We start from the raw sequence: 12,673 nt of genomic DNA on the forward strand, positions 1-12,673 counted from the left end.
AAAGGCATTATCAGAGTCACAAACTGCTGGAGTAACCATCTGCCTCAAAAAATTCCCCTCGCATGTATCCACCTATCAGTCACCAGGCTTTGTCCTGCCCCTCCTCTCCCCAGCTTTCTCTTCACTCCTCTCCTACCGCAATCAGGCTGTAGAAGAGTATCGCCCCAAAACGTCATCTTTCATTGTTCTCCAGCGATGCTGCTTAACCTGCTTATTTACTCCAGCACTTTGTGTCTTTTTTGTCAAGTCAAGTTTATTCGTCACATACACATACGAGACGTGCAGTGAAATGAAAGTGGCAATGCTCGTGGACTTTGTGCAAAAAGACAAACAAACAAACAACCAAACAAACTATAAACACACACATATTCTTTTACATATTAAATATTGGAAGGAAAAAAACGTTCAGTAAAGTTAGCCCCTGGTGAGATAGGAGTTTATAGTCCGAATGGCCTCTGGGAAGAATCTCCTTCTCAACCCCTCCATTCTCACTGCATGGCAACGGAGGCGTTTGCCTGACCGTAGCAGCTGGAACAGTCCATTGCAGGGGTGGAAGGGGTCTCCCATGATTTTATTTGCTCTGGAGTTGCACCTCCTGATGTATAGTTCCTGCAGGGGGGCGAGTGAAGTTCCCATAGTGCGTTTGGCTGAACGCACTACTCTCTGCAGAGCCTTCTTGTCCTGGGCAGAGCAATTCCCAACCCAGATGGTAATGTTCCCGGACAAGATGCTTTCCACAGCCGCTGAGTAGAAGCACTGGTGGATCTTCGGAGACACTCTGTATTTCCTCAATTGCCTGAGGTGGTAAAGGCGCTGCCTTGCCTTACTCACGAGTGCTGCGGCGTGTGATGTCCATGTCATATCCTCAGAGATGTGGACTCCCAGATATTTAAAGCAGCTCGCCTTATCCACAGGATCCCCATTTATCCTCAATGGTGTGTACTTCCTCGGATGATGTGCCCTCCTAAAGTCCATGATCAGCTCCTTCGTCTTTTTGATGTTCAAGAGGAGGCTGTTATCCTGGCACCAAAGTGCTAGATCAGCCACCTCCTCCCGGTAGGCCTTCTCATCGTTGTCTGAGATCAGGCCCACCACCACAGTGTTGTCAGCAAACTTAATTATTGAGTTGGAGCTGAACCTAGCCACACAGTCATGTGTGTACAGGGAGTACAATAGGGGGCTGAGGACGCAACCCTGGGGCGATCCTGTGCTCGGGGTGAGGGACTTTGATGTATTCCCTCCCATCTTGACTACCTGGGGCCTGGCGGTGAGAAAGTCCAGAGCCCAGGCACACAGGGGGGTGTTGAGCCCTAATTCCAGTAGCTTCCCGGCCAGTCTGGTGGGGACTATCATGTTGAAGGCTGAACTGTAGTCTATGAACCGCATCCTCGCGTAGCCCCCCTTCTGGTTGTCAAGATGAGACAAAGAGGTGTGCAAAACCTGGGAGACCGCATCGTCCGTGGATCTGTTCGGAATGTATGCGAACTGCAACGGGTCCATGTTGCGAGGGAGGAAGGCGCAGATGTGTTTCTTCACCAGCCTCTCAAAGCATTTCATGACTACCGAGGTAAGGACGGTAGTCATTCAGACAGGCTGGGGAGGCATTTTTTGGTACCGGTACAATGATGGATTTTTTGAAGCAGGCAGGGACCACGGACTTGTCCAGGGAGAGGTTGAATATTGTAGTGAGCACCGGAGCTAGCTGCGTAGCACAGGACTTGAGTACTCGCCCCGAGATGCCATCGGGGCTTGCAGCTTTCCTCGTGTTCACCCGTGTCAGAGCCCTCCTCACGTCGTGCTCGGACAGCGTTGCTGTAAACCAGCATCTGTAGTTCCTTGTGTCAGCATTCAGTGAGGTTTGATTGCTGTGGCCTCAGGCCACTCATGTATCCCGTGAAAGTGTGTTCAATGATTTTTTTTCTCATGTTGTAGCTATAAAAGACTGGTCTTTCGAGATTCAGGATTAGAACTGTCAAGTAGACTGCTGATCGGTGCTTTGCGATGGGGCCCTGGAGCAAAATTAATGAATGTAATTATTTTCAGCTAGTCACCCATCAATGTCACACTGGTATCAACAATACTTTTCAAACATAGTGATTTGTTTAAGCAACCAATGAGTAAAATAAAACATCCGGTTTTTGGATCTTTGACGTAACAACATTCATCCTGAAGGCATTCACACAAAATTAAAGGGAGATTTAGTTGGTCACTGGTGAAGGCAGAGATTACTGAGTTTAATTTTAGATCAGCAGATTTTAATTTAGTTTTAAACTTGATTTTAATAGCAGAATGTAAGACGGTCTGGATGGAGACCAGAAAACGAGCTGAAGTGTTGAACTGCCAGAGTACTTGCCTTTGATGTTAACAGAGTGCGTTCTCTCAGGAGATAAGATAATGACAGTTTACATATTGGAGAAGTCCTTAAACTTAAAGGGCCTGTCCCACTTGGCCGTCATTTGCGTCCCATTTACGCTTCACATGTAAAATAGGTCGACGCGTTGTGACGCACAGGTAGCGGGTGGGTAGCGCGGGATGGGCGAATGGAGAGGCGTGGAGGAGTGTGAAGTTGCGCGTGGTATCGCGAGGCGCTCCAGGATTCCGTGCTGTATGAAATCCTCGCGCGCCACTTGCGTGACGTATCACGTATGCACGCTGACACATTGGGTACGCACACTGACGCATTGGCATCGCAGGCTGCGTCCCGACGTCTCACATGTATCGCGTGGTGATGCATGGTTACGTCACCGTGCGTAGCCATGCGTTGCTGCGTGCCGCAGGAAATTCTAATGATGTCAAGCACACCAGACGGCATGATGACGGGTGATTTACGCGCGATGTCGCGTGATTTACACGCGATGTCGCCCGTAACGACTCGTCGACCTGTTTTACATATGACACGTAAATGAGGCTCAAATGATGGCCAAGTGGGACAGGCCCTTAAGACCCTGGAAGAAGTGGGGCTGTTGAGGCAATAACATTTTCTCGCTCTGTGCGAGCTTATATACCAGGCATTGACAGCTTCAAGAAACTGTGGTGTGGAGATATTTCCAAAACGTATAAACCTAAATGGTTTTGATATTTTGGAAAACATCACTTCTATAAACAAGATTGTTGCTGGAAAAGGCTAGTAAATAGATATTTGTAGAAATAAAGAACTGCAGATGCTGGAATCTTGACGAAATATAAGTCCTGGATTAACTCTGTAGATCAGGCAGCATCTCTCGAGGGCGTGGATAGGCAAAATAAGGTCCCGCCAAAAACGCCACCGATCCATGATCTCCAGTGACACGGAGCGACTTCAACACTTTGTGTTTCCAGTAAATATTTGTTTTGTTTATTGACTCATTTTTAAAGCTGGCTTCCATTTCAAGCAGGACCACATGCGAACTGGAAGTGATTGGGGCAAAAATTCGATCTGATCAACACTTCTGTTGGACCAACCAACACTCTTTCACAGTAACCCAGAATCTAGTATTGCCAGTTATGCTGCTCCGGTGAACTGCATGTAGAGTGCATCAGGATATTGTAAATTTGGAAAGGCTTACCAAACCTTGTGTTGAGGAACACAAAATTGCTGGAGAAAATCAGCGGGTGCAGCAGCATCTATGGAGCGAAGAAAATAGGCGACGTTTCGGGCCGAAAACCCTTCTTCAGACTGATGGGGGGTGGGAGGAGAGAAGGAAGGAAAAAGGGGAGGCGGAGGAGCCCGAGGGCGGGGGGGGGGGATGGGAGGAGACAGGGTCTGCCTGCTGATTTAATCTAACAAATGTAGCCGTGCTCAAAGAAACAGGTAGGAATGAAAGGGGAGAAGACCCTGTTGAATCTTTAAGAAATTCACAAACATTAAGAACCATTTACCATTCTTGGTTTCTTGGTCCTCCAAAATATTCCAAATGGAATTTAAACTGGAGGTGATTGATATGTATGAGTTCTTGGTTTGCGATCTTGCTGGCTGTCAAAGCCACCTTGTGAGTGCAGTTGGTTACTCCTAATGGAAGAGGCTCTCTGCTGCTTGAGTTTCCATCCTGCACTGGCTTGAACCAACACCTTGTTAAAGGAAGGTGGCACCCGAGTCCACAAACCAGCATGGTCTAAGGGCAGGCAGCGAATCCGTGACCTCAAGGTCAGCAGAAGATTTAGTCATGTGACATGGAAGAAGGAGGGCGACATTTTAATTTAATCGGAGATCCAACAGTGCCAGCTCTAATTTGTTGTGTATTATTTTCATACCTCTAGTTTCCCTCCCCCCGACTCTCAGTATAAAGAAGGGTCTGAACACCAAATGTCACCTGTTCTCTCCAGCGATGCTGCCTGACCTGCTGAGTTACTCCAGCATTTTGTGTCTGTCTTTGATGCATTTTTTATCTTTGGATGATGGGCTGTATCTGGGTGAACGACCGTAGAGAGTGCAGCAAAAATAGCTGGCCAGGAGCATTCAGGAACTGGGGAGAATAAGAGAGCCACTATTAAAGGGGTGGAATCGGATAGCAAAAGTGATTAGAAAGCCGGCAGTTCAGAAAGTGTTCAAGGTGTGGGGCCCCAGTATTTTAGGTATCTCTCACTCAATTGCAGGTGTAACAGATTGGTCCTGCAGTATTAAGACCCAATTATACGAGGATTGTTTTGTTCAGTTTATTGCCATGTGTACTGAGTACAGTGACAAGCCTTTGTTGCTTGCTACACAATTAAGTCAGTGGAACGGCACTACACAACTACATGTAGAGCTTATTCTATCCTCGAATATTCTATCAATGTCCATATTGCACTATCTGAGGAAAAGGGCCATTTCTGCTCTTGATCCACCTTGGACAGCATGTCAGGAGGTCGGAAGTGATGTGGCTGGGAAAGAAGCTGTAGATATGGGACTTTGAGGCTTGTGCCCAGTGAGAGGGTGGAAAGAGTGGCGGTAAAGGATCTCTATATTCAGAGATCAAGACACTTCTTTTTGATTGGTGTTCTGTTCAGACCAAACATGATTAAGATCCAGGTGAAGACCATTCCATTCCTCATAACTGCTCTTGTCATTCAATGAGTTCACATTCAATGAGATTGTTCAGCATGTGCACTAATCCAAATTATTTGATTCCCTCAATATCGGAAAAACATATATCAGTTTCTGTTTTGAATAAACAGGAAATGAAGCTCCAAAACTCTTGGGCAATGAATTCTAAGAATTCACCACTTCCTGGCTGAAGAAGCTCTTCTCCACTCTTTAGATCTTAGGGATACAGTGTGGAAACGGGCCCTTTGTCACACTGAATCGGTGCTGATCCTCGTACATCAACACTTACCCGCACTTGGGACCGTCTTCAATTTTACCAAAGCTAATTAGCCTACGAAACTGGAGTGTGGAAGGAAACCGGAGCACCCGGAGGAATCATGCAAAAATATACTATTGGAATATACGAGTTCATGGTAGTACAAGATTTAGTGAGTTTCCAAGTTTTTCCAGCATCTTGTTTTTTGAATTAGAGAAATTGAATCTAATCACTCACAAATGGAAACAAATTATATTTGAAAACACTTGATGAGCTTTATGAACTAAGGAAGTCGCACTAATGCCTGTTGTCGAGGTAGGATGATTGGTACCTACTTCCGTTGTCGAGGTAGGATGATTGGAGCTGTTCCTGAAAACTGATAGTGTGAGACTTCCTGCCTTTGTACCTCCAGTCTGATGCTAACAGCGCAGAGGCCACGGCTTAGATGGTGGGAATCGTTTATGATAGGTGCTAACTTCTTGAGCTGGCGCCTCGTTTAGATGCTTTTGATATGGCAAGCGAGGTGCCTGTTATGAACTGGGCCGAGTCCACCATTCTACAAATCCTCTTGCACACCAATGCATTGGAATTGCCATGCCAGCCCAAGATGCAATTCATCAGGATACATTTTATTATGCATCTGTAGATGTGTGGGAGAGTATGCAGCGACATGCCGAATCATTCCAAACCACTAAGAACGTAGAGCATCAACAGGTACAATGCATGTTGTCTTTAAGGAAAAGGTTAAATAAATATTTTTTTAAAAGGAAAGGTTCAATAACCATGTCATCCTCGAGTAGAAAACCGTCCAGAGTGGGAACTAGCATTGGGGGATGGGTAGGATTTTTTTTGGAATGGCACAGTGTTGCACATTACATCCCATTTGGTACAGTTCATCCCTAGGTATTTTCTAGCTGTCTGAATTTTTTTTTAAAAGATTAAATATATGTGTGCAGTCATCTTCAATTCTCAGCTGATCTTGGTCTTGGTGGTGGCCAAGACCATGAACACATGCACTTGGTTCTCAATGCCCCACCTCCCAATTTCCAGTCTTTGGCAGCAACTGGCACTTGTTTGGAGTGAGATGGAAGAATAGGTATATGAGGCTGGTTTTTTTGAGTATATGATTATTAGGTTGGCCTGGTGATTGATGGGCATTGTGAAAGTTAGAAGTATTGCATGAACAAGTGTCAGGTTTGTTGTGTAAACTATGGCTGTTCATATCATTTGCAAGTTAATTTTGTGAGAAGCTGTCACACCAACGTTGGACCAGTCCTGTTGCATTGTTTCAGGATGCGTTGTCATCTGAATTAATTCAAATACTTTTCCATAGATTGAGCCAATTGACAACATCTGAAGTCTGAGTGCAGCTTCTGTCCTTTGCAATGATACTAGCACCAATAAAATTGTTCTTTCTGCTAACTGTCATTCTCGTGTATACACCCACAATGTTTCTGTGCAGAGAATCTTCACTCTGCAATTACATTTCTTATGGTGCCAATCTGTAACTGAGTGCATGATGGGTGGCACAGATTGGACACTAGTTTAGTTTCGTGATACTGTGTGGAAACGGGCCATTCGCCCAACGTGTCTGCGTTGACCAGCAATCACCCCACACACTAGCACTAACCTACACGTTAAATAAAACATACAATTTTATCAAAGCCAATTAATCTACAGACCTGTACGTCTGTGGAGTGTGGGAAGAAAAACTCATGAAGTCATGGGGAGAGTGTACAAACTCTGTACAGACAGCACTTGCCGTTAGGAGCGAACCTGGGTCTGGCGCTGTAAGGCAGCAATGCGACTGCTGCGCCACCATGCCACACACTTGTGCTCGGATACTCGTCAAAATATGTATGCCAACAGGAATAATCTTCCACCATGGAAGAGGTGAAATTATGAAATCGTTATCTGCATTCAAATAAGATCAAATAGTCCCACAACCTTAGGCTGTGCACGCCATAGGCAAGAAGAATATCTGCATTGTATCGATAAAGCAAGGGTGAAAATGGAAACAAGGGTGAAAATAAACAAAACTGTAGATTTAGAAATCTAACACAAACAGAAAGTCCTGGATAAACCCAGCAGTTAAAGCAGTGTATGCAGACAAATAAATGGTTAACAATTTGGGTCTGAGAACTGATTTTCTTTCCACACCCGAGTTGTTCCAGTTTTTGCTGCTTTGGGAAATGGAGAAATCAGTTCTAACCTCTGACAGATGGAAATAGATGATATTTGAATACACCTTTTGAGCCTTATGAACTGATGAAATCACACTAAGGTCTAAAATCCATTATTAATGTCCTCCTGCTCCAGCAGAAGCAGTTTATCCAGAACGGTGCCATCTTTTCTGCATTGTGAGAACTTAATTTAAAATGTGGTGCCAAAAGTCATGTTGGTTAAATTTAATGAAACAGATGCCAACATGAAAGAATGTAACGGAGTCACAGGTGAATTGACCATGTGGGAGTCCTATAGACCATTTGTTTGTTAACCTTACAAATCACAGTGGCAAATCCATATTGCAAAATATGATGAGAGCGAACTGTTTCAGTGTGTATTGATTTTAATCAGAAAATCAAGATGAGTAAGTAATTTCAGAACAGACTGGGAGGTAGAGACACATTTTTGTAATTTTACTATGTCATCTTGTGACAGGCAAGATTTAAAGGCCAGTGTTTTGCTTTACTTGGTGAAACAGATTCACCTAAAAATCCAATACCTGATTCTCAGATTGCATTATTTTCTAGGATACGATTTTTTTAAACTCTGATTTATTTTACTACCTCGTTCTATTTTGTCTTATCATTCTGTGCTAGGTGCAATGACCTTCGGTCCTCTTTGTGACAATGCTGAATGAGCTGAACTGAAGCTAGTAAAATCAGATCAGCATTAAAAAATGGCTCTGAATTAAGACTAATGACAGATTAAAACCAGGAGTTAGTCTGAACTTCAGCAGGGTGTATAAATTTATTAGATGTTTAGCAATGCATATGGACAAGATCCATCATTTTTATTGCAGCTGAAGTCTGAGGTTTGGATACAAAGTGAACCTGGCTATTATTGAAGAGCACAGGAGAAGAGAAAACTGGGGATTTATTTTCTCACTAGCTTTAGCAATGCATACATACCGTGTTGAAACGTATTCATTTCTTGACTTGGCACATTTTCGGACGGTTTCATATTTTTGTCAGTTTTAAATTTTCTCTAATTTCACCTTCTGACCAAAGAATGAAAAATATGGAAAGAAAAGGGTCTCCAGGGCTTAATTATTGCTTTGCAAAGCTCATTTCTGTTAATTCAAGACCTTCGTATTTTATTTGTGAGCTGAAGCCTTTTCAAATGCATTTGCAACAATCAACAGATGTGACAAAATCTAATTTGCAAGAAAAAAAAAACCTACTGTGAGTTGCTTTCTGTAAAATCCTTGGTTACATAAGCCTTTCAATTTATTTGAAGAAATAAATTATTTATTTAGATGCAGTAGCACTAGGAACTGCAGTGGAGATAGCAAACCATTGACTACAAATAAAAATGCTCCTCGTTTCATTGGTTTTGACAGTTGCCATTCACATCCTATAACTGAGCTTTATCAAGTGGTTCCAGTCTTTCTGTCTCACCGATTTGAATCTTTCCAGTGGCTTGTAGCTTCCATTTTCCTCAATATGATTGGTTTTGATAGGTTCCAGTGCCGTCATATAAATATTGATAGTTGCGGCAATTCTGGTAAAGAGCATTGATTTTTTTTCTTATGAAATATGATATATTAGCTTACATTTGAAGCTGCAATGAAGATTATTGCTCCTGAATTTTTTTTCCTGCCTACATTGTGCTTGTTTCTTCATACTCACTGTCAACTTGCTTGACTTGTGGCCTCATCTTTAAGGCATTTTTTTCTTGCTTGACATATATCAAGGCAATTTAAAAATGTAGCTGACGAGATCAGTTGCAAAATCAATTTCAGTTAATGGGGACAAATGTTTGGTGTTGTGTAAATCTGTTGGCAAGATTAGGCTGATGTATGTTTGCGTTCCTGATTGGAAATGCTAGCATCCAACTGCCAGCCTCTTGCTTGTGCTTAAACATGCTTTGATCTAGGGTTTTAAAATAGTCCAGCATGGTTTACTTAGGCCAGTTTTGTTGTGGATGCCTCTGTAGAACAAGACATAGCTTTTCTATTGCAGGTAATTGAGTCCCTTGTAACAACATGACAACTCGCCGCTAACAATTATCTGTGCACTTGTTGCTGTCAATTAGCTATGCACTTCAACTTCATAAGTCAGCCTTGAAATTGTCCCTTGTACACTGTGGATGGCTCAATTGTAAATCTGTATAGTCTTTCCGCTGACTGGTTAGCACGCAACAAAAAGCTTGTCGCTGTACCTTGGTACACGTGACAATAAACTATACTCAACTTAAACATAGGGATGATGCTGCATAGTGATGTGTGAAGAAGGGCAGTTCCAGAGGACAATGGAATTGGTGGGGGGGGGGGGGGGGCATTTTACTGTTGCACTCACATTTGGGGAGAGAGTGCCTATCTACCCACAGTTTATCCATGTTTACAGTTGCACTATTGGCAGGAGATTGTCGGGAGCTCTGTGTGGATGGAATTCCCACATCTGTGTGGCCACTGTGCCAATCCATGATGTAAACCTGGATAATTCAAGCCTTATCATCTCATCCCTTTGGCTGAAGGAGAGGTAGCAGAAATCTACTGTGGATGAGTTGGGATGATCCTTATGTCCCTAATGGACCTCTACCAATACTGCCTCCAGTGTTTAGATTCCATTTCCATGCTATTCAACAGGACAAATGTTAAAGGGGGACTCTTTCGAAGTAGGCTTTGAGTGTAGAAGAATAATTGAAGGTTCAAGCAAGGCTCACTTTTATGTGTGAGCAGATTATAAAGTGAGCTATTAGACTCTAGATTGTTGAGGGGGAGTCTGTCAAAGAATGTTATTTGTACATGACTGGTCCTTTAAAGGTTGTCATTTAATGGTAAAGAGTGTGAGCAAATTGTGTTATTTTAATTTGGCAAGGATGTTATATTATGTCGCAATGAAGTTAAATATTCTCGAGCTCAAAAATAGACCTTGCTCTGTTGCTGACATCATTAGAGCAAATTTTACAGTGGCATTTCAATGTTTTAAGCACTTAGTCATTGTTTGACTTCCCTAACTGTTAATTTGTGTTCTGAAGTCTCAATCATTAATATTTTGGTACTAAACTGTTAATCAGTGAGGAATAATTAGCTCAAATGTTTCCAAGGAGATTTATTGGAATTAAAATCGTTGAATTAATATAAATTATCAAATTTACATATACAAATAAAATAGATTTATCTGGGCATATTGTTAGCTATTACACTTGTAACCAGACATTTTTGACTGATGTATCTATGCCAAATTAGTTAATGTGGGTCATTAAAAATTATTTATTCTTTGTTGTGTATTTGCACTTTCTTACCACAAGTTGTAATAACTTAAATCTAGTTCATACTTTCAAGAAGGGGGTATTACATTATTAATATTACATTTATTATATTATTTAATATTACATTATTTTCCTGAAGTGTATTTGTTTGTTAATCTGCAGCAGACGATGGTTGCGGAGGGACCCTACGAGGACAGAGTGGGGTTATCTCGAACCCTGGTTTTCCATCAGATTATGACAATAATGCAGACTGCACTTGGACTATTCTGGCAGAACCTGGCGACACCATTGCACTGGTCTTCACAGACTTTCAACTGGAAGATGGATATGACTTCTTGGAGGTCAGCGGGACAGAAGATTCGTCAACATGGCAAGTGTACAAATTCATTATTATTAAATTAAACCTAATGGTGTTTATGCAGAGTGGGATCTGAGCTTTGATCTATTGTGAAAAGGATACAGGGAAACCTCAGTGCAACTCTACTGACACATTGAGTTGTTTTGATTTCCAGATGATGCTGTTATTCATGATGTTTTGTTGTGAGTATTCGTACCCCTTTCTCCAGGGTTGATCTCTAGGATATAAATCCTGGTAGGTTGTGTGTTGCAGAATTAACAACTTTTGTAATTTCTTCCGACTCCTCTGCTTGTGTTTTCACTGCATTTATCACAGGATGCAGTGCATGACTGAAAACTATTCATGTTTTTATCAAATTAAAATAAAGAGAAAATATGCAACATTGCACAAATCTGTTATAAAGATGATGGATTGCAGTTCCCTAATTAATCTGGAGATGGAACCTGAAAGTGATATCAGGATGTTTTAAAGGGACAGAGATATGATGATTGGTTCCTCTGCATAAGTGGAGATGGTCATTAACATAGCCATGGTTATTGTTTTATTGTGATGGTTTGCTTCTCTGTGTTCACACAACTATTGCCTGACTGAGTACTTTGTTAACTGGATGTATTTTGTCACGGTATGGAAGAAAGTTTTGAAAGCGATACTATGATTTACATGAATGTTGGTTGCTTAAATTGTCATCTGGAAAGTCTCTTGCATAAGGTTTGAGAAAATGGTTGATGACCTGACTAGAATTTGCCTCGACGAAAATGATATTTGTTTGAATTAATGTCTGATTATAAGCTCAGTAAAAAAAATGCTTACAGTTCTGATTTCTGGAAATGTCACTTGCATTTAGGAAAGATAAAAACGTAGAAGGAATGATAAATAATTTCTATTACACCAACATGTATTGCAGGTGAATAGTGCTCCAATGGAGTTTATGATAAAGGTGAACTCGCAGTGAAGAATACAAAATATTACTACTTTGTGGAACAAATATTTGATATGTTAAGAAATGTTGGCACATAATATTGGCACATTTGGTAAAAGAAGGGACTGTGGGTATAAATTAAGTATCATGCCCATTGGCAAGTCCAAGACTCATGTAGAAACTTGTAAGAAATAACAGGCTTTGTAGGAACAATATTTTATTAACTTTTTTGGCAGATGATTAAAATACCTAATGGGTATTCCAGTTCTCTTCACTGCCCCGATCTTGTCTCTTTTTGCAGCCAAAGGGCCGCCATCATGTCATAAAGAATATGTCCGTCCTATTTTAGATGATGCCTCATTTGGATTGCAAAGGGCTTGCATTTTACTTTATTATACCAGACAAAAACATCAACGTATCATTTTAAATCTCATAGACATGGTGACCTTTTGTAAATTTGCCGTCCTCTGACCAATGATGAGAACTATATTGCCTTCCAGATGTTTTTGTCTCAACTTTTAAATATATTTAGAATATCTGAATGAAATTGATTAATGCTGAAGTAATCCATCCTGATTCAAGTTTTGTCATTCAACAAAAAAAACCTTTTTGAATTGTGTGGAATGTGATTGTCGTTTGAAACCATAAACAAAACAACACGTCATGTATTTGAGGTAACTATAAACATTTCGCAGGTTT

At 41.6% G+C, this 12,673-nt stretch overlaps 1 protein-coding gene across 1 annotated transcript in view; it reads left to right on the top strand.

Annotated features, from left to right (window-relative positions):
- LOC129709574 (CUB and sushi domain-containing protein 2-like) overlaps positions 1 to 11,432 on the top strand; it is a 48,589-nt gene extending 37,157 nt beyond the window's left edge. Inside the window, exon 3 of the mRNA XM_055656023.1 lies at positions 10,860 to 11,432. Coding sequence (XP_055511998.1) covers positions 10,860 to 11,131 — 272 coding nt within the window. The 3' untranslated portion in view covers positions 11,132 to 11,432. The remainder of the gene's footprint in view (positions 1 to 10,859) is intronic.
- The last annotated feature ends 1,241 nt before the right edge of the window (positions 11,433 to 12,673 follow it).

Source organism: Leucoraja erinacea, chromosome 26 (genome assembly GCF_028641065.1).
Source record: "Leucoraja erinacea ecotype New England chromosome 26, Leri_hhj_1, whole genome shotgun sequence".
Taxonomy (NCBI): Eukaryota; Metazoa; Chordata; class Chondrichthyes; order Rajiformes; family Rajidae; genus Leucoraja; species Leucoraja erinaceus.